Below are 23,090 nucleotides of genomic sequence, written 5' to 3'. Positions count from 1 at the left end.
CACCATCACCACCATCATCACCATCACCACCATCATCACCATCACCATCACACTGTCATCACCATTACCATCATCACTCCTGTCAATAGACCTTGGGCTAATCACCCCGCTTCTTTGAGTTACAATTAGCTCACAAAATGGGAGGAAATAATGCTGATGAGTTTAAAACTTTTTTCTGGTAGCTAACAATTATTGAAGAATTAACATTTATTCAGCACCTCACTTGGGGTAGACTTAGACTAAGTGATTGCACACAGTAGTTCATGTAATCCTCACAAACGCCCTCCCCCCACTAGTAATTACCTTCTATCATACCTCACTTGTGATAGATCTGCATTCTAGAGGGATCTGGTGGACCCAGAACAGGATCCTACCTGTTCTTACTGACACAAGAGCCCTAACCCACCATGTCTCACCACCTTCTCTGGCTGGCGAGTTTGAAGGAAATAATGGAAATGAAAACCCATTGGCACAGTAGGCTGTGCAGGATTGCCATGGTTGCTTATATTTGTCCTGTGGGGGTGGCCTGAAGGCCTGAGCAGGAGAGAGAGGAAACATGATGTAGATGTCCTGTGAACCCAGGGGTCTTAACCGTTCCTCCACTGATCATGCAAACCTTTACAAAGTACCTGGTGTGTGTGTCCTAGGTTTTGTGCTGGGAGGAGGCACCGTAACCGGTAAACAACTCGTGGCCTCAGTCCTGAACAGCAAACAAAGCGCACAGAGGCAGGTTTGTCAACATTCTGCTCCACTGTAAACTAATAAACTGGCGGCAGAAGTGTTAATAAGTTACCTACAGATGCTTCCAAAACACACCCAGGGAAGTCAGGAAGGTGAAATACCAGCCCTCGGCCCTGTTCAGGCTTCAGCAGAGCTGTGAACTGCCTGGGATGTGCAGCAAGGCTCGTGGCAGTGGGTGTGTGACACACTTGCCAACACAGTCACACGTGCCCCATAGACCTGAGGCTGGTTGTAGCACATTTTAGCGTGCAACCATTGTTCCTGCACGTCATTTTGATAGACACCTCTAAGATAAAGCGTCCACCTTTTTTGTAGCAAACAGTATATCAAACCTTTTCAAAATCAAATGTCTAGCATTTACTTCAAGTACATAAATATCAGTCACCTGTCTACTCTGCCAGCTTCCCTGGAGGGCTCACAGTCTAGCAGGGCAAGGGCACGGTGTGGGTCATGGGTGGTCCATTCTGAGTCATTTTTGAGGTGCAGAGTCCAGGCATGCTGGGCCAGTCGTGATGAAAGCTCTGGAGAGACTCCGGCTTCAGCTGGTCCTGGCTGTGTGACTTTGGGTTGCTTGGTTGAACATGACGATGAGTGCTGTGATTTCAGGGTGCAACGCTCACCCTAAAAGCTTTGTATACATGGGGTGGCAACTACCCAAATCAGCCCCTTCCATCCATCCCCACCGCCACCATCCGAACCCTGTAGACCATCATTGTCTGCTCCTGCCAACCCCAATAGCCTCCTGCATCAACCTCTGCCTCCTCCAGTCCTTCCTCCAAACAGCAGTGGTCTCTATGGAACACAAACTGATCACACCAACCCCTCTTTTAAACCCCTCATTGGTTTTCCTCAATGGCAGCCCCTCTCCTTGATCTCCAGAGGCTGCTAAACTGGCCCTGCTCAGCTTTGTCATCCCATCCCCTTCCTCTATCCCCTTCCTCAGATGTCCAAACAGGATAGCCTCTGTTATAGACTTTGCTATTTTTCAGTTGCTCAGTCACGTCAGAGCCTTTGTGACCCCATGGACTGCAGCTCTCCAGGCCTCCCTGTCCATCACCATCTCCTGGACCTTGTTCAGACTCATGTCCATTGAGTCAGTGATGCCATCCAACCATCTCATCCTGGGTCATCCCCTTCTCCTCCTGCCCTCAATCTTTCCCAGCATCAGAGTCTTTTCCAACGAGTAGGCTCTTTGCATCAGGTGGCCAAAGTATTTGGAGCTTCAGCATCAGGCCTTCCAGTGAGTATTCAGGGTTGATTTCCTTTAGGATTGACTGGTTTGATCTCCTTGCAGTCCAAGGGACTCTCAGGAGTCTTCTCAATCCTTTTCATCCCTCAGGGTCTCTGCCCTTTCATCCTTCAGTCGGCATGATCGTCCCAAATCTTCACAAGCTGCATCTTCTCCTTCGAGCTGTATCTCCACCATCACCTGCCCAGAGAGCTTTCCCCACCACTGCTAACATGGATCCCCACCCCCTCCATTGCCTTGAGCATTTCCTCCAGCGCTTATCACATGCTGCGTTAGTTATCATTCCCTCACTTCCTTTGTAATAAACAAGTCATCCTTTCTCCGCCACCAGATAAGGGAGTCTCAGAAGCGCAGGGGCATGACCACACTCTTCCAGGACTGTGGGACCAGCCCCAGCACAGCCAATAATCACTGAATCTTGATGGAATGAGTGAATCCAGCCTGTGTGTGTGTGCTAAGTCGCTTCAGTCATGTCCGACTCTTTGCGACCCCATGGATTGTAGCCCGCCAGGCTCCTCTATCCATGGGATTCTCCAAGCCAGAGTACTGGAGTGGGTTGCCATGCCTTCCTCCAGGGGATCTTCCCAACCCAGAGATTGGACCCGAGTCTCATGTCTCATGTATTACAGGCAGGTTCTTTACTCCTTTTGCCACCTGGGAAGTCCAACCTTGTGATTCCCAAACTGAAATGGGAGAGCCTAGAAGATGAATCATCTCCCATTTGAGAGGACCAGGTCAGAGAAATGGTTTGTGTATCTTTAGGGGTTACAGGCTATAATTCCAACACTCGTGCCCAAAGGTGTCACTTTCCCAGGCAGAGCTGCCTCTTACCAGGAGGGGCTCCCCTGCCAAATAGAGATGCGTGCTGGTGGCCAGACCTCCCTGGGATGATTAACCCATGCCCTGGCTCTGGTTGCAGGTGGCATTCCCTTCATCCTGACCAGTGAGTTCTTCCAGCAAGCCCAGAGGCCAGCTGCCTTTACCGTGGTGGGCACCGTCAACTGGCTCTCCAACTTCGCCATCGGCCTCCTCTTCCCATTCGTTCAGGTGAGACTGACAAGGGGGCTCTTGGTCATGAGATCCCCTCCAAGTGATGGATGATTCATAATTCAGAGGTTGATTCTCTCTCAAATGGAAACTCTGTTGGCCTGAGGATAGGAGAAATGTGCTTTGGCCCAAACTCTAATCCTCTTTCTCCCTTCTGTATCTTTTGGGAGTTGCCCCCTGAATGCTAAGGGCTGTCATGGGGCAGATTCGCATCACTGAAGGTCTGCAGGGAAACCTCGGTGAGAATCTCAAACCTGCAATGCACTTGCCCTGGTGTGAGACAAGGTCCGTGTCATAGTTCCAGTGCCCATGCCACCCCGCCATGCCTGTAGCACCCTCATTGTCTTCAGCATCACCACAGCTAATGGGGGTCATTGTCCCAAGGGTGACCACCATTGACAGGATAATGATAACCCAGGGAACAGAGACAAGTTCTCTGTAAGGAGGCCAGTGTGGCTGGAACCAAAGGCGCACAAAAGACAAGAGAGGAGATAAATGATATCAGAGAGCTCTCCAGGGCCAGGAACACAAAAGACAAGGACTTTACAAGTGATCCTCACAGAGCAAGGGGCCAGCTGCACTCCAGGAGGGAGGATCAGGCTTCCCTGCTCTAAGGCCCACCAGGGCTCCCCACTGCCCAGAGAGCAGGTGACACCACTGGTGAAGGTGAGACTCCACCAGAAACCTCTGAGCAAGAACCCACCCCCCATTTTGGGGGCTTAATTCAACCCTCCCCAGTTCCTCCATTAATTCTCTGCCTGTACCTTGACTAGCACCAAGCCCAGCACATTTCAGAGACTCTGCTGCAGGCAGGCCCACATGATGGGAACTCCTGCATGCCCAGTTATGGAACAGTTACTCTGCACCAGGCCCCCGGCAATGGGGTTTAATGAATTCACAACGCCCTCAGGCAGCCCTGCACTGCGGTTTCTCATCCTCTCCATCCTACAGAGAAGCTGAGGTTCAGGGAGTAGACAGGGTCAGCCCAAGGTTCCAAGTCATCATTCAAACTGGTGGCTCTGCCCCGCCCCCTCTTCCTCTTCCACATTCTCCATCTACTGCTCTGTCCTCTCAGTCTCAGAGTTAAGGGCTGCCCCACTGTGTAACTTGTAAAGCATCCTGACTTAGCTACAGCCACTGCATCTCTGAAACATAAATAACACAGGGAGGCCATGGACCAGCGAATCCACATCCATCTACTCCATCCTCGGGGCACGTTTGTCCGGCGTGTCCGGCGTGCTCAGAGCATAACAAGTTGTCTGTTCAACTGACTTCAACCCTTCAATGCCTTCTCCTAGTTTGGCTCCAAGCCAACACAGCTGGGCATCAGTAAAATATTCATTATTGTGGGGAAAATTCTCTTCCAATTGTTTCTCTCTCAGCTCACAGCTCCCCATCTTCCTATAGATTAAGCGGAGATTCTGCCCCAGATCTTTTTTTTTTTTTTCCTAGCATATGGTGGCTCAGATGGTAAAGCATTCTGCCTGCAATGAGGGAGACCTGGGTTCAATCCTTGGGTCGGGAAGGTCCCCTGGAGAAGGAAATGGCAACCCACTCCAGTACTCTTGCCTGGAAAATCCCATGGATGGAGGAGCCTGGTAGGCTACAGACCATGGGGTCACAAAGAGTCGGACACGACTGAGCGATTTCACTTTCTGCCCCAGAGCTTTACAGATGATGATTGGCAGAGCCCTCTCCTTCTGGAATAACTGCCCCATGGCAAGTGGAGGGAATGTGGCCTGTCTCACACCTGCCAGTTAAGACCTTGGCATGGCAGTAATGTGTGTTCCAGGCAAACTCCCATGAGTGAAAATCACATAGCCACACCTTACCTAAGGAGAAATGCATGCTGCCTAGTGTCGGAAGGGGAAAAACCAGAAAGTTTGTGTCCTTTCCTGACCAGGGCCCTAGGCTGCTTCTCAAGGAGGGAAGTCAGGCTCAGCAGGCTTGAGAGACTTGCCCGAGGCCCGGGAGCTGATGAGAATCTGTAAGAACACAGTCACAGCCACAGACTTCCTCTCCCATCACAGTTTTTACAGGCTTCACACTCCTTTCACAATAACCCAATATCCAATGGCTTTGAAGATGTGCTAGGGGTCACCTTTATTCCAACCAACTCAGTTCCAGCTGGGCGCTCACCTGGCTGGAAACCCCAGGAGCCTGAGAGGTTTCTGGTATCATTGTTCATGCTGGATCACCCTGCTGTGATGAGCCAGGGCAGAGTAGGACCCTCAGTGCCATAATGTCTCTTCTGCAAGAGCCGTATGCCAAGACGGTCACCACATGTGTGGATGCTGCCATTTGCGCTGTCAGGATGCTCTCATAGAGAAGTCATAGGGATGCTGAAAGCCTGGTCGGGGGCAGGGGACAAGGTGAAGGAGGGCACAGCCTTGTTTAAAGGCTCAGGGGCAGAAGTGGTGCCCCCTACCCGCAAAGCCGGGCCCCACTAGGCACAAGTGATACACGTGTGCATGCCAGTCTTACAGCATCCAGACTGGCTGATTCCTCTCAGAGGCGTCAGGGTACAGGTGTCACAGAAGGGCTGGGGGAATCACTCTTTACAGGTACAAGTTTCAGGGCTTGCGGCAGTTCAGGGAGAAGTATAGAGGCTGGCAAAGAAAGACAGGGCTGGGAAGGCCTGGAAGGCAGGTCTCTGATCCATTCCCTGGGAGGCATCGGGCTCAGGTCATGTCATTGCCTTTGGCATTTGCGGCTAGAGCTGGAGAGAGATGTGGGTCCCATATCAGAGAGGGACCGCCTGACCTTGACCTTGACCTTGCAGGGCAATGTTTGTAGCCATTCAGGGAATATAGGGAAGTGGCCTGGAGGAGCCCAGGGAGAAATTCCAACTGCAGGACCCTCTGCAGGAGCCCACTGGGTCAATGTAGCCCGTCGTGAAAAGCTGGCAGTGTGGTCTCCTGGAAAGCAAGAAGCTTGTGAGGATGTGGTCCATCTCAGTGTAGGCAGAGGACCCCACCCCCACCCCGTGAATCCCCTAAATGCAACTCTGCCAGGCGGTCAACAAGCCTGTGCTTGGAGTCCTCTAAGCACAAGGGTCTCAGGGCCCCCAGAGGTGGGCAATCTCCTCATTACACACCTAATCCTTAGAGCCAACCCCCTTGTACAGGCCAGGACGATGGAGCTATGAAGGTGAACCTCTGTGTCTGTCTCCAGAACAAGGCAACCAAAGCCTGCAGGCCAGGCCCTAAGCCACGTTGTATCCAGTTGTGTAGCCTGAGGTCTGGTCACAACCAAATGAGTGGCTGAGTGAGAGGTAGCGTCTGTCAAGGACCCACGATGGGCACAGGACACACTTGCACGTGGCCCTGCTAACACCAGTGACACTAATTTCAGACTCTGGCCTGCAGAGCCGTGAGAGCACGCATTTCTGTTGTTTCAAGCCACCGCATCTGTGATAATTTGTTACAGCAGCCAGAGGACACTAATAGTGTAGGAAACCAGCCAGATTGACCGTCAGAGCTGACATTGATCAAGAATTACTATGCTCTGTATGTATTGTAATTCATTTGATCCCCCACTAGCCCTGTGTGGCAAGTGCCATTATGGCCTCATTTCACAGATGGACAAATGAGTGCTCAGAAAGGTTAAGTCACTTAGCCAGGGGTGCCCAGCTAACATAACGAATGGCAGAAGTGGAACTGAACTCTTGCACCTCCAGGGTGTGCATTCCTGACCACTGGACTCTACAGTATCCACCAAGAGTCACACATCTTCACCAATGTCTCCCATGCAGAGGGTGAAAGGTGCCAATACAGGCTTGAAAATGACACCATCAGGGGCTCTAAGGGCTTCCCTGGAGACTCAGAGGTAAAGAATCTGTTTGCAATTCAGGAGATGCTGGTTTGATATATGAACTGGGAAGATCCTCTGGAGTAGGAAATGGCTCAGTTCAGTTCAGTTCAGTTCAGTTGCTCAGTCGTGTCCGACTCTTTGCTACGCTGTGGACTGCAGCATGACAGGCCTCCCACTCCATCACCAACTCCCAGAGTTTACTCAAACTCATGGTCCATCGAGTCGGTGATGCCATCCAACCATCTCATCCTCTGTTGTCCCCTTCTCCTCTCGCCTTCAATCTTTCCCAGCATCAGGGTCTTTTCAAATGAGTCAGCTCTTCGCATCAGGTGGCCAAAGTATTGGAGTTTCAGCTTCAGCATCAGTCCTTCCGATGAACATTCAGGACTGATTTCCTTTAGGATGGACTGGTTGGATCTCCTTTCAGTCCAAGGGACTCTCAAGAGTCTTCTCCAACACCACAGTTCAAAAGCATCAATTCTTGGGCACTCTGCTTTCTTTATAGTCCAACTGTCACTTCCATACATGACTACTGGTAAAACCATAGCCTTGAATAGACAGACCTGACTTGCCTCTTGAGAAATCTGTATGCAGGTCAGGAAGCAACAGTTAGAACTGGACATGGAACAACAAACTAGTTCCAAATAGGAAAAGGAGTACATCAAGGCTATATATTGTCACCCTGCTTCTTTAACTTATATGCAGAGTACATCATGAGAAATGCTGGGCTGGAAGAAGCACAAGCTGGAATCAAGATTGCCAGGAAAAATATCAATAACCTCAGATATGCAGATGACACCACCCTTATGGCAGAAAGTGAAGAGGAACTAAAGAGCCTCTTGAGGAAAGTGAAAGAAGAGAGTGAAAAAGTTAGCTTAAAGCTCAACATTCAGAAAACTAAGATCGTGGCATCCGGTCCCATCACTTCATGGCAAATAAATGGAGAAACAATGGAAACAGTGTCAGACTTTATTTTGGGGGGCTCCAAAATCACTGCAGATGGTGAGTGCAGCCATGAAATTAAAAGACACGTACTCCTTGGAAGAAAAGTTATGACCAACCTAGACAGCATATTAAAAAGCAGAGACATTACTTTGCCAGCAAAGGAAATGGCTACTCACTCCAGTATTCTTGCCTGGAAATCCCCGTGGACAGAGGAGCCAGGCAGGCTATAGCACATGGGATCACAAAGAGCTGGACACACTGAGTAACTAAATGACAACAACAGCAAAGGGTCTAAATGATTGTGGATTTGGTCTTGTCAAATTCCTCAAGCACATTATTTGGGGGAACTAATTTAGGGTAGAAGCTAGCGGCCAGAGCAGGCATGGCTACCCTCCTTACCGACCTGAGGAATCCTGCCAGGAAGCCCCTGGCATGGTGCGGAGGCTACTCTCCCCAGCACTGAGATGAGCACTGGCTCTTGTCAGTCTGCAGAGCAGACCTGCTCATCACCATGTGCTCCTGGGCTCCCAGCTGCCTGATGCTTCTGTGTGCTGAGTGAGAGGCTGAGGCAATCACTCTGTGGATCTTCCTACCCTGCTCCCCAGCAAGAGAACCACAACTTTAGGAGCTTTGCTTGTAGCACTTAATAAGCCTGGAAAGAGGTTGAGGGCTCTGGATTTGTCATCAGAGGACCTGGGTTTGAGTCCCTGCTCTCTGCTGATATGCTGTCTGAGCTAGGATTTCTCCAGACCTCTGTTCCTCATCTGTGTATGGGGGATGATAACAGAGCTTCCTCTTAGAGTTATTGTGAGAGTATATCACAATGCTTGCAAAGCTTTATTACACATGGGTCACAGCAGAGGACAGGCCATGGGCAGGGATGATAAAGATGCAGACAGGTGGATGAGTTTCAGCAGGTGGGACCTCAGGGAGTCTGAAGGGGATGCAAGTCAGCAAAGTGGTAACACAGAGTTGAGGAATGGGGAGTGTGTGCCTTTCCCGGGACTGCTGTAACAAATTAACACAAACTGGGTGGCTTAAAACAATAGAAATCTACTCTCTTCTAGCTGTGGAGGCCAGACGTCCCAAATCAATCTCCCTGAGCCAAAGTCAAGGTGTTGCATAGCTGATGACAAGAAGTACGGGTGGGTTTTGGAAGCCAGGCTTGGATGTGTGGTCAGAGGTACCCAGGTGGAGAAACCCAGTGGGTATGACGCTGAGTCCCTGACTGCTGCTCCCTAGGGTGAGCACAGGGTGGCCCTGAGACCCCTAGGAGGAGTCAGGCAATGCCAGTTCTGGGGTGGTAGGGCTCCTGGTAGATTACAAAAGGGCCTGGACACACTTTAGCAGGAAACAAAGTGGATATTCATATACTAAGTACAAATAGTAATTGCATGCCAGGCCTTTGTGTCAGGCATCTGATATTTCTTCAGTAAATGCCTGGTAGACCCTACTAGACCTTGAATGCTCTGCTAGAAAACTTGCCCTTGATCCTGTAGACTAGGGGTTCTCAGCTCCAGAAACATGAGATCCATGGGTCAGGGGGAAGGGTGCATAAGATAAATGATTAATGCTTGGGACCTGCCACCACCATCACCAAGATTCTAAATCAGTTTGGGGGGGGGCGTTGGAATTATCAGTATTTTTAAAGTGTTCCAGATGATTTTAATGTGTAACTGTGGTTGAGAATTGGCCATGCAGATATTTAGGAAACAATGATAGAGACTAAGCAGTATTCACCATTCTGGATTCATCCTGGCTTCCTGGAGGCTGGATTGAGCAGGTAGAGAACAGCTTGTGGACAGGGAGACCTGGCGGCTGGGGTTATCTATCACCTGCAGGGGAAATGGTCCTCAGGGTCAGATTAGGATGATGGCAGGAGAATGGGGATGGGGTGGGAAGAGCAGTCAGGAGCAGAGTAAATCCACTTTGCAGAGTCGGGAGGAGGATCTTGCATACGGCAGCACCTGGCCCAGATGCATCGCCCTGGCTGGACGGACAGCGAAGCTGATGACAGTCACCTTGCCATCAGGACCAACCACACATCCTCGGTCTTCATCACCTTTAGTTACAGACCAGTGTCAGCCAATCAGCAGCACTGCCTTCAAAGTTGAACTCAGACACCTCTGAACTGGTCCACAGAAGATTTCTATGATTTCAACACCACCATTGGCATCATCATCATAAGATTTTATCCATAAAACAAGGGCTTCTTGAGAGGCCCACCTGATGGCCAGATCTTCTTTCCTCCTTAAACTTGACCTTCAGCCCAGCTCATTCCTTCTCTTTCCTAGTTGCCTGTTAGTACAGTGCTGATTGTCAATTTGTTCCCAGGCAGGATGTCCATGGATATGACCCTAGCTCCACAGTTCAGAAATTCCAAAGCACAGAGCCTTCCAAAAATACTGGGTCCCTTCTTCCTTTCTATTTAGAGGGAGGGCATTTTATAGGTCAGCAACTTTTTAAATAGTTCTCTCCATTGAACCCTTTGTGTAAGCAAAAAGTTTCAAACTTAAAAAGAAGGAGCCGAGACTAAATAGATGAAATGAGTAAAATGATTCCAGATGGATTCAAGAACCAAATGTGAAAAGTGAAACTAAAAATCAAACAGAGGACAAAGTAGGAAGGTATCTCTGTGACCCAGGCTGGGGATGAACAAGACCCCTAACAGCACAAACAGTGGGGAGAGAAGGGACAGGTCCAGTTATATCAAAATGAGGCGGGGGGGAGGTTTCCAGCCAATGAGGAATAGCAAGGTCAAGGGTTCTACAGATGATGACAGAAGCCATGTGTGACCTCTAAACTGATCAGGGATTAGCACATAGAGTAGGAAGGACCTCCTGCAAGTCAACAGTAAAAGAGCATGAGTCCCTCTGGGAGAGGCGACAGAAATAGGAAAGGGCAATTCCCAGACAAGAAGCCTAAATGGTAACACAGGGGAAGAGAAGCAACTTGTTTAAATCAAAGAAAGGCAAACTACCCTAGTAACATACCTCTGTGTATTTGCCCACTTGTCAAAATTAGACACTTGGAGAATACCAAGTGTTGAGAGAGACCTAGGGAAATCGGAGCCCTCGTGCACCGGTGGAGCACTCTAGTGCCAGTTAATCATATTGCTTTGTCACTCAGTCATGTCCGACTCTTTGCGGCCCCATGGACTATAGCCTCTCAGGCTCCTCTGCCCATGGAATTCTCCAGGCAGGAATATTGGAGTGGGTGGGTTGCCATTTCCTTCTCCAGGGGAACTTCCCAACCCAGGGGTTGAACCCACGTCTCTTGTGTCTCCTGCATTGGAGGCCAAGTTCTTTTACCACTAGCGCCTCCTGGGAAGCCCAGTTAATATTAATATCCATATATCCTGTGACCCCAAACTCCACCCAGAGAATTTTGCAAAGGTACGTAAGATAGACTGTACAGGGATATCAACTACTGTACTATCTGTGGCAACGAGAGATGAAAGGTAACCTGAGTAGCCACACCTTGGGGGAAGCATAAATAAAGCATAATAGGTATGCAGTACCAAAGAGTTATGTGGCAGTGAAAAGCAATGAACTAAATCTTGATCAACAAGACGTGTGAATCTAAACCCAGGGGAGAAAGAAGTAGAGCACCGAGTGGAGTCTGTAGCCCAGAACTGTTTATGCAGATCTAAAACACAGACATAAAGCAACAATGCAGATTTTCAGCAAAAAGTAACAGAAGACAACTGATAGAAAGACAGATGATAGACAGGAAAAGTGAAAGTTGCTCAGTCCTGTCCGACTCTTTGCGACACCAAGCACTATACAGTCCATGGAATTCTCCAGGCCAGAATACCAGAGTGGGTTGCCTTTCCCTTCTCCAGGGGATCTTCCCAGTCCAGAGATTGAACCCAGGTCTTCCACATTGCAAGCAGATTCTCTACCAGCTGAGCCACAAGGGAAGCCCAAGAATACTGGAGTGGGTAGCCTGTACCTTCTTCAGCGAATCTTCCCAACCCAGGAATCAAACTGGGTCTCCTGCATTGCAGGTGGATTCTTTACCAACTGAGCTATCAGGGAAGCCGTTATTAGGAGGCAATTCTAATTATATATGGTGCACTGTAGAAACTATGAAAATATAAAGAAAACGAAGTGAAAACACTCCTGTTATGGGTTAATGATGCTGTTCCCTACCCTTCCTTCAAATACTGGTAATTTTTCATATTTATAAAAATTAGAACCATTTGTTTTGCTTTGGTTTTTATTTTTCTCACCTGGCATCGTAGTATACACATTTCCTTTTGCCCATGGACATAATTCTTGCCTGGAGAATTCTGTGGACTCTGGAAGCAGAGCTCCTGCCAGCTCGAGCTTCCCCAGGGTCTCTGGGTTTTCAGGGATTGTTCAGGAAACCTTGAAGGCATGACTTTGACTCAAACCGAATGGGCCTGCTGGCTGCACTGACAGAGACATCGGTCAGGAGGCCACATTTAGATTTAGGGAAATGTCAGCCTCCTGACCCAAGCCAGGGAAGACAATGGTTAAATTTCCTTTCTGGCTGGGAGCAAAGGCGGAGAGCCAGGTTCTTGGGGCTGCCCCTGGCAATGACGAAGGCATTGGAAAAATGCAGGACTCACAAGCTCACCCCACTGGGACCCTCTCGTAGGATCAACTTCTGTTTGTTGTAGTCTCCATAAGTGAGCCATTTCCATTCTACAGCCCTGCTGGGAGCCACGTCAGCCATAATCAAGAGCCACTGTATTCACTGCCGGGGCTGCCATACAAAATCCCACAGAGAACTGTTGTTTTCTCACACCTGAGACAAAGCCTTTTGCAAGGTTGATTTCTCCTGAGGCCTCTCTCCTGAGACTTGTGGACAGCCATCTTCTCCCTGTATCCTCACATGCTCTTCCTTCTGCGCATATAGTTAGTTCAGTCGCTCAGTCGTGTCCGACTCTTTGCGACCCCATGAATTGCAGCACGCCAGGCCTCCCTGTCCATCACCATCTCCCGGAGTTCACTTAGACTCACGTCCATCGAGTCCGTGATGCCATCCAGCCATCTCATCCTCGGTCGTCCCCTTCTCCTCCTGCCCCCAATCCCTCCCAGCATCAGAGTCTTTTCCAATGAGTCAACTCTTCGCATTAGGTGGCCAAAGTACTGGAGCTTCAGCTTTAGCATCATTCCTTCCAAAGAAATCCCAGGGTTGATCTCCTTCACAATGGACTGGTTGGATCTCCTTGCAGTCCAAGGGACTCTCAAGAGTCTTCTCCAACACCATAGTTCAAAAGCATCAATTCTTCAGCACTCAGCTTTCTTCACAGTCCAACTCTCACATCCATACATGACCACAGGAAAAACCATAGCCTTGACTAGATGGACCTTAGCCGGCAAAGTAATGTCTCTTCTCTTGAACATACTATCTAGGTTGGTCATAACTTTTCTTCCAAGGAGTAAGCGTCTTTTAATTTCATGGCTGTAATCACCATCTGCAGTGATTTTGGAGCCCCCCAAAATAAAGTCTGACACTGTTTCCACTGTTTCCCCATCTATTTGCCATGAAGTGATGGGACCAGATGCCATGATCCTCGTTTTCTGAATGTTGAGCTTTAAGCCAACTTATTCGCTCTCCTCTTTCACTTTCATCAAGAGGCTTTTTAGTTCCTCTTCACTTTCTGCCATAAGGGTGGTGTCATCTGCATATCTGAGGTTATTGATATTTCTCCTGGCAATCTTGATTCCACCTTGTGCTTGTTCCAGTCCAGCGTTTCTCAAGATGTACTCTGCATATAAGTGAAATAAGCAGGGTGACAATATATAGCCTTGACATACTCCTTTTCCTATTTGGAACCAGTCTGTTGTTCCATGTCCAGTTCTAACTGTCGCTTCCTGACCTGCATACAGATTTCTCAAGAGGCAGGTCAGGTGGTCTGGTATTCCCATCTCTTGAAGAATTTTCCACAGTTTATTATGATCCACACAGTCAAAGGCTTTGGCATAGTTAATAAAGCAGAAATAGATGTTTTTCTGGAACTCTCTTGCTTTTTCCATGATCCAGCGGATGTTGGCAATTTGATCTCTGGTTCCTCTGCCTTTTCTAAAACCAGCTTGAACATCAGGGAGTTTACAGTTCACGTATTGCTGACGCCTGGCTTGGAGAATTTTGAGCATTACTTTACTAGCATGTGAGATGAGTGCAATTGTGCGGTAGTTTGAGCATTCTTTGGCATTGCCTTCCTTTGGAATTGGAATGAAACCTGACCTTTTCTAGTCCTGTGGCCACTGCTGAGTTTTCCAAATTTGCTGGCATATGAGTGTAGCACTTTCACAGCATCATCTTTCAGGATTTGAAATAGCTCAACTGGAATTCCATCACCTCCGCTAGCTTTGTCTGGTCCTAATAGCCTCTTCTTACAAGAAAACAAGTCATCATGGATCAGGGCCCGCCTATATGACCTCATTTTCCCTTATCACCTCCAAAAGACCCTATCTCCAGATACAGTCCCTCTGAGGTACTGGGGGATAGAATTTCAACATAGAAATTGTATGCATGTTCAGTCGTGTCCAACTCTTTGTGACTCCATGGTCTGTAGCCTGCCAGGCTCCTCTGTCCATAGATTTTTCAGACAAGAATACTGGAATGGGTAGCCATTTCCTACTCAAGGCTTAATAAATGGTAGCTGCTGTGATTGGTGGTGGTTCCCATTGCCCTTATGTACCAGGTACTATGTTAGGTACAAATAATCACACCGTGAGTTCACCCCTCGTATAGATCTCACTGTGGTTCCTTCTTTATGTCTTTGTTGTAGAAGACCTTTTCTGGTAGGTTCCAGGCTTTTGCACTGATGGTTGCCCTGCAGATAGTTATGACTTTGGTGTCATCCTAAAAGGAGGTGACCTCAGGGTCTTTCTATGCCATCTTGGCCACTCTCCAGGTACAAATGAGAAACAAGAAAAAACCACACAGACGTTGGGGTCTGACAACCTGACCTTGAATCCTGGCTCTGCGGCTCACCAGTTTGGAAGCCTGGCACACTGCAGTCCATGGGATCACCAAGAGTCGGAGATGAGAGAGACCAAACAACAGCAAAGTATGGTAAAGAGCAGGCTCGTCAAACTTTGTCCAACTTCGGCTGCCCTCCAAGCCATAATTTTCATCTTTATAAAACAAGAGAATTGCCCCCACTTTTGCAGCAGGGCTCTCTAAAGAATAAGAGACAAAGTCAAGGCTTCAGCACAGTGTCTACCCACAGATGCTAAGGGACAGTTGCTGTCAAGATCACTGTGAGGAGGCTGTTTCCTGCTGTGAGATCTTAGGATCACCTGGAAAGAGGAGACAGGGCAGAAAGATCAACCATGATAGACACTGGAAACTTGCGCCATCCCTTACCAGCTGAGTCGTCAGGACACGTGGCCTCCCAAAGCTTGCCTTCTCCCCCTCCTTTCTCTTTCTCTCCTCTCCTGCAAAGTGTTCTAGATGGACTGGACCAGGCTCCCCTGATCCCTAAGAAGATTACTAGACTGCCTTCTCCTCTGAACCTTTGCTGTGGTCAGCATCCTTGGGTCCCTTGGGTCATCGGTAGTAAATGCCTTCGGATGACTTGGCCTCTGCCATTAGCATCAGTATTTTCTGGTTGGAAGAAAACTGCATGCAAATGTATGCCTGCTAGATTCCACTGGAGTTAAAAAAATTCCTTTTGAGTTCAACAAAATCTAGAGGGGAGAAGATGATTCTTTTCAACTTGGAAAATATTAGGTCATGTCCCAAAAGCCTGTGCAAAGCAAGGAGGAAAGCTGATGCTGATCTGGGATGGTGGGCTCCAAGAGGAAGCGAAGCTGCCCCCAGCCTCTCTGGGGAGACAGAGGGAGAGAGCGTCTTTCACCCGCTCAGCCCCTGCGGGTGAAAGCTTCATACTGAGACCTGGAGACAGGGAAGTGAGCAGTGAGTCACAAGCTGCCCTGACATCTCAGGAAGAACAGACATGACTCATGGGAAGCATGTAGTTACATGGGAGGATGTAAAATGGAGGGCTTATCTGGGCTGACCAGTGTAGGGACCTCTCCAGCTAAGACCGAGGAAGCGCATGCGCGGAGCCGGGGGAGGGAGGCTATGCCTGGCAGGGAGATGGAAGAAGATGTTGGCAGAAGCCTTGAGCAGGCACAGAGCATCCGAGGAAAGGAGAGGATTGCAGGTCATTCTGAGGGAGAACAGGGAGCTGAGGCCAAATCCCTCAAGGCACTGAAAGCACGGGAGGGATTTGGGGTTTATCCGAAGGACTCTGGGAAGCCACTTCATGATTTTAAGACATGATCCATTTTGTGCTTTTAAAATGCTTCTTCAGCTGCCTGCTGGGAACTAGATTCAGGGCAAGGGCAGGAGAAATGGCTGCTGCTGCTGCTGCTGCTGCTGCTGCTAAGTCGCTTCAGTCGTGTCCGACTCTGTGCGACCCCATAGACGGCAGCCCTCCGTCCCTGGGATTCTCTAGGCAAGAACCCTGGAGTGGGTTGTCATTTCTTTCTCCAGAAATGGATGCTAAGGTCATAGAAATCAGAATGGTGTTGCTCAGTAAGGGTGGGGTGGGGGTGGGAATTGACTAGCAAATGGCACAAGGAAATTTCTGGAGTAATAGAGGTGTTCTGCCTCTTAAGAGAGGTGTTGGTTACACCTGGGCATACTTTTCTCCAAACACTGAACTATGCATTTAACAGGGACTTCCCTGGTGGTTCCGTGGTAAAGAATCCACCTGCAAATACAGGAGATGTGGGTTCAATTCTTGGGTTGGGAAGAACCCTTAGAGATGGAAATGGTAACCAAATCCAGTATTCTTGCCTGGGAAATCCCATGGACAGAGGAGCCTGGTGGGCTACAGTCCATGGGGTTGCAAAGAGTCAGACATGACCTAGTGACTAAACAACAACAATGGTTCACTTAAGGTTTGGGCGAGTTACTATATGCAAATTCTTTCTTGATAAAAATTTAAACATTTTATTTTCTGCTGGGGTATAGACAGTTAACAATATTGTGATAGTTGCAGGTGAACAGTGAAGGGACTTAGCCACACATATACATGTACCCATTCTCCTCCAAACTCCCCTCCCATCCAGGCTGCCACATAACTGAGCAGAGTTCCATGTGCTGTACAGTAGGTGTTACTGTTTACCCATTTAAAATATAGCAGTGTGCACCTGTCCATCCCAAACTTCCTAATTATCTCTGCCCCCAGACATTTCCTCTCGGCAACCATAAGCTCATTCTCTAAGTCTGTGAGTCTCTTTCTGCTTTGTAAGTTCGTTTGTATGACTGCCTTTTAGACTCCACGTATAAGGACTGCCGTACGATATTTCTCAAAAGTCGTATGCTTTTTAAGAAAGAGAAAAGATGTTTCAGGGTAAAGTCATCAAGACTTTGTGTTATAGCAAAGACAGGCAGAGAGGGAGGAAGTAGTCAAAGGTGATTTCCGGTGTCTGTCTTGGGCGGGCAGCAGCATGGCAGTGCTGGTTCTGAGAGCAGGTGGATGAGGCAGACACGCCAGGGATGAGGGCACGGCTGGGAGTAGACATGTCAGTAGGGCTGTTAACGTGGCTTCCAAGGAAGCTTGTTGAATTGAAACGCTACCCATCAGGCAGCCACGGGGCTGTGTCTACCACAAAGTTTCCTGGACAGCACCACCAAGACCCTAACTGTACACACGCCAGTGACTTTGAAACCACAACCCACACCAGAGAAGTAAATCACTCCTAAGATCCCTGCCACCTCTCTAGCTTCCCCAGAAGCATCCTCGGGTTTTAGGTCCACTCTGCTATTACAGTAGAACAGCCTGACCTTTTAAAGCTCTTTGCGGAATTGGAGTTACAAGTGTAAGGCACCTGGCTTCCCATCAGTTCTTAAATGGTGTTCCAGGCTTCCGAGAGCTCACTGTAAATCACCAATGAGCCAGTGTTCCAGCTACACGGGTGGGCGTGGAAACTTAGCAGAAGAATTATGCTTTTGTCTCCTTATGAAAATCTAACTTGGACCCCCTTTCGTACCTTCATGCATCTCCATAAAAGTCCCCCCATGTCATTCTTTTATCCTCTCATTCAACGTATTTATATTAAGAAAATGCTTACAACGAGCTGGGCACTGCCTCGGGCTGGGGGTACAATGGAGAGCCAGGGACACGGATTCTGCCATCATGGAACTTACAACCCTGGCTGGGCTTGGACACCAGGTGAGCAGCTGAAAAGTTGGAGGAAGAGGTACAGAGTCAGCAGGAAGTATGGTAGGAGGTGGGAATGGCCAAGAACCAATGTGGAGGAAGGACAGTTGTTTTGTAAATAAAGTTGTATTGGAACACAGCCAAGCACATTCATGTGTGTTTCATCAATGCCCGTTGCCTTCCCACCAAAGCGGACCTGAGAGGTTCTGATAGAGACTGGATGGCTCTTTACAGGAAAAGTTTGCCAACCCCTGGGCTCAACTCCCAGAGTGGAGATGTCAAGGGAGGCTAGGTAGAGGAGCCACTGAGAGAAAGAAACACACTAGGACTTTTGGGAGAATCTGCTAAGAGGATAGGAGATGTCACGAATGACTTTCACTTTTCTCCCTGATGTGGTCCAGCCTCAGACATCCTCCTTGACCTTGTGCAGAGCCCACAGAGAGAGCGGGGAGCTGACATTCACATTACACTGGATGCCGGGCACTGTTCTAAACACACTATGATTAACCCACCTCTCTGGTGTGAGAGCCCACACCAGACACTGTGATGGGTTCCTGGTTCCCAGAGAAGGGTGACATGTGTCTTCTGTCCTCAGGAAGATTTGGGATGCCACCAACTTGCAAACAGTAGGATATGCTCAGAAGGGTTTGTGGACGTGCTTGGACCTAGTGTGAAAGAAGAAGGGAAGGTTTCTAAGTAAAGGAAGGAAGAGTTCTGGTCAGTTCTTCTGGAGGATAGAGCCCCTATTGCAGGAATTTTTCATTCTAACTCAGAACACCTTTTGCTTTTGATCATCTGAGTGATGGCTACTTCTAAAGTGGACCCAGAATTACACCAGGCTATCATTTTGTTGCCTCTAGAGCGTGTGATTGTGATCAGATTTCTAGGCAGTGCCCATGCCCTCCTCTAGCCACACACGACAAGGCTGATACACAAAGGAATCCAGGACTAACCTGTCAGAGCTCACAACTTTGTTCCCTGCACGTTACTTCACATCTGTCTTCCTTGTTCAGGAGAGCAGGCAGTTTTAAAGAGCTCCTATGTATTCACACCATTCTAATAAACCACAGGAGAAAGCTGAGATTTCTCTTTGCTCTCAAGGATCTTTTCCTAAAAGTAGCCACTTTTGCCACAATTGCCTTACACTTTTAGTGTAATTTGGTGGTAGAGTGCATTCTCAAAGAAAATTTTTTTCTCCATATTAAAGACTATGAAACATTTTCATGGTCATTTGTAATAACACAAAAGGTATATTTAGAGAAAGCTGTGTGACTATAATGTATTTTTTGTAAGTCGGAAGCCTACCTGGCTGAGAGGGCCCAGCACCTACACCTGATGGGATTCTACTATGTTTACTACTCTTGTTTCCTCTGAGGCTCCCAGGAGACCTTGAGCATCCTCCTTCCACTTCCAGACTTGTCCTCAGCTGAACCACCTAGGAGGGTGAGCTCTGCATCCTGGAAGATTTTTTTTTAATTAAAGTGTTTGCATCTGACTTGAGCTTTAGCACTTCCTTTTGGTAAAGTTCCTTTTGATAGTTGTTCACCATGAGTGAATTACTTTTGGGTTTAGATTCTTTAAATTACACAATATAAATATGGGCTTCCCTGGTTGGCTCAGATGGTAAAGAATCTGTCTGCACTGAGGGAGACCTGGGTTTGATCCCTGAGTCGGGAAGATCCCCCAGAGAAGGGAATGGCAACCCATGCCAATATTCTTGCCTGGAAAATCCCATGGACAGAGGAGCCTGGTGGGCTACAATCCATGGGATTGTAGTTGAGTCAGACACAACTGAGCGACTAACACTTTATATTTTTAAATTATGTTATGAACGCATCATCTGCAAAAAAGTATGAGATACATCGTATACATGTCAACTGGAAAAGATTGCACAACCTAAAAGATGAGAGCTATGTTTTATTTGGTGGGCAAAACTGAGGACTTCAGCATCTCAGATCACTCTGAGATGCTGTTCCAAAGAGGCAGCAGTGGGAACTAGGATATATAGGGGTTTTTGCAACAAATGGCACCCCACTCCAGTACTCTTGCCTGGAAAATCCCATGGTCGGAGGAGCCTGGTAGGCTGCAGTCCATGGGGTCGCTAAGAGTCGGACACGACTGAGTGACTTCCCTTTCCCTTTGCAACAAAGACCAGTAGTCAGAACACCCAAAGATTGCTATGAAGTAAAGAAAACCAGATATCTCAAGTTAAGGAATTTAGTGCTCTTCTATATATGGGAAGATGCAAGAGTCTGGGCTCACTGAAGTCAGTCCTTTGATGTGCACCTTATCTTTCTGGGGCAATACCCTGTGTTTTCTCATCCTGAGTTTCCTCAGGGTGTACCGTTGGGGGGTGACTACAGTGTCTGATGATTGGATGGCAGGAGGCATTGTGTTTCTATCCAGAGTTCCCTCTGGGCTCACCATCAGAGCAGCTCTCACGTGATGACTTGATCGTTGCAACATCCTTTGTTTGCGGATATGGCAGGCAGTATTCTTCATTCACATACACAAAGAGAAAAATTTATTATTATAATTACAGGATGCATTATACATAAAAGCATCAGGGAAAAGTCAGCGTACTTAGCCAACGTAAGCCATTTCAATCCCCTGAGTTGTCATTGTTGTTCAGTGGCTAAGTTGTGTCTGACTCTTTGCAACCCCATGAACTGTAGCATGCCAGGCTCCTATGTCCATGGGGTTCTCCCAGCAAGAGCATAAGAGTGGGTTATCATTTCCTTCTTCAGGCGATCTTCCCACATCAGGGATCAAACCCGTGTTTCTGGCATTGGGAAGCGGTTTCTTTACTACTGAGCCACCAGGGAAGCCTAATCCCCTGGGTGCTTCTCTCTAATCGCTAGCAGGGATTTTATGCTAATTATTCTCTAGGTTTTCTTCAGGGTTTGACCTCTTTATGAATGTGTCCCTTAACAAGCTAGTGTTTTGCTCTTCCTGGTTTTAAAGTTATACAAAGAGAATCATTCTCAAGGTGTTTTCTGTGCCATATATACTGTTGAGTGCCATCTGTGTCATATGCCCAGCTACAGGTCATTGCTTTTTACTGCTCTAAGAATCCTTTGTATGATGTATCCCAATGTATTTATCCCTTCTGTTTCCCACGAGCACTGGCATTGTTCCCATTTCCTTGCTCTAGAAATAGTGCTATCATGAACATCCTGGAACAACGCACAAGAGTTTCATGCCGACGGGAATGTTGACATCCGCTATGCAATGCAGGAGACACCAGCCATGTGACTCCTGCGGACCTGCACGTGGCTAGTGGAACGGAAGAACTGAACTTTTAGTTAATAGAAAATTAAAGAGTGCACCTCTAGTGTTACCCAAAGGGTGGGGCATGGAGGGGGCGGTCTGGCTGCTCACTGCTCAAAAGCCAATGAACAGGCTAGGTTGGTAGAAAGGAAAGTTTGCTGAATATTAGATGCCAGCAACTTGAGGGGGAGGGCAGCCATCTTTCCAAAGACCAACTCCCTCCATGACGAGTAGGGGATAAGAGCCTTTGTAGGCCACATGAAGAAACAGTACAGTCAACTCTGACAGTCATCTTGATTGTTTTAGGTAGAGTTAATGTTCAGTTCCAGGGTCCGTTGGTTTGCATTTCCTTGAGGCCAATTCTCAGAATAGTTGCAGCTTATGTCACAGTTATAGTCTGGTCATCATGTAGTCAATTTCTCCACCTTGTGAGGGTTTCAGTATCTATAAGACAGCCCACAAGATATGGCTTAGAATATTGTCTATAGCCCTGGAGGATCTAAAGGCCCTTGACTGTGCTTAATAAGTAAATTATTATTTGGTCTCCTTTGACCGTTTTCCTTTGTTCCTGCATGTTCTCATTTCTCTGATTAAACTTATTCGTTGACTAAAGTTTTCCACAGACAAAAGGCCAGCAGAGGACATGGGGGGAAGGACCACAAGGCCTCGCTCTGTTTCACTGGGACAGACCCACTCTGAGTGTCCTTGCTGGGTCGTGGGATGCACACAGCTCGCCTTGACTTGGTCAGGCCCAGCGGTGCTCCAGAGAAGCTGTGGCTGTTCACAGTCCCAGCTGTGTTTGCGTGGGTATGAAAACTCACGTTGCTCATCACCACTTGGTGGTACCATTGTCAGCACGTTCTTGCCAGTCTGATGGTGCGAAACGGTCCAAAATCATGATTTTAACTCATATTATTCGGAATTGCTAAGAGCAATGAGCACCTTTTCACAAGTGTATTTGCCATTTGTATTTCCTCTCCTGTGAAAAGCTCGTCCAGAAATTCTGCCCTTTTTTCTATTAAGGTCATCATTTTCTTATTGACTCAAAAAGAGTTTGTTTTTTTTTAATTCACAGTATAAATTCTTTGTTCATTACGTATCACAATACTTCCCCATTTGTGGCTCTTGTACTCTTTGTATGGTACCTTTTGTTTGTTTGTTTTGTTGGGTCAAGAAATAGTGACTTTATATGGAAAGCCAGCAGACCAAGAAGGTGGACTGATGTCCCAAAGAAATATCTCTATTTGGTAGCTTTTTGTGAACAAATGTCCTTGATTTTAGAGTAGTCAGATTTTTTTTTTCATTTATGAACCAAGGTTTGTGAATGTGAAAGTGTTTCATAGAAAACCTCCAATATGATTATGTCCATTTTACTGATGGGGGAAATAAAGCCCAGATGGATTGTGGCACTCCCCAGCATCAATGATGAGCTGCACATTTGCTGGAGTCTGATCTAGAATTGAGGGAGGTCTGTGGCTTCTTAGGCAGGGTCCTTCTCACTACAGATGTGCTGCCTAAAATCTCTGAGTTCAGGGGACACTGGACAGACGCTCCCACACCATCCATACTTAGGAGGGGTTGAGTAACTTCTCAGGAGCAGCTGAGTGGAAGGTGAATTTCTGAGTTGTAGTAAAGTAAGAGAGGAGACGGGGAAAGTGACACATACATTTTCCAACAGTACTTTGCCAGATCTGCTGCAATGAATCAGTTTGCCCAAGGGAGGCAGGAATGGAAGCGAGAGAGTGGCCTCCAGATCAAGTCAAAGGGAAAAGTGTCAGTCACTCAGTCATGTCCGACTTTTTGTGACCCCCATGAACTGTAGCCTGCCAGGCTCCTCTGTCCATGGAGTTTTCCAGGCAAGAATAC

At 47.8% G+C, this 23,090-nt stretch overlaps 1 protein-coding gene across 1 annotated transcript in view; it reads left to right on the top strand.

Annotated features, from left to right (window-relative positions):
- Positions 1 to 7,344, top strand: part of SLC2A9 (solute carrier family 2 member 9) — a gene marked incomplete at its 3' end in the record, with an annotated part of 191,731 nt that extends 184,387 nt beyond the window's left edge. The window contains exons 11-12 of the mRNA XM_040238338.1: positions 2,910 to 3,037; positions 7,315 to 7,344. Of these exons, the coding sequence (XP_040094272.1) occupies positions 2,910 to 3,037; positions 7,315 to 7,344 (158 nt within the window). The remainder of the gene's footprint in view (positions 1 to 2,909; positions 3,038 to 7,314) is intronic.
- Between the last annotated feature and the right edge of the window lie 15,746 nt (positions 7,345 to 23,090).

The sequence above is a fragment of the Oryx dammah genome, unplaced genomic scaffold (genome assembly GCF_014754425.2).
Source record: "Oryx dammah isolate SB20612 unplaced genomic scaffold, SCBI_Odam_1.1 HiC_scaffold_3, whole genome shotgun sequence".
NCBI lineage: Eukaryota > Metazoa > Chordata > Mammalia > Artiodactyla > Bovidae > Oryx > Oryx dammah.
Note: the sequence above shows the minus strand (reverse complement) of the source record. Positions and strands in the feature narration are given on the sequence as shown.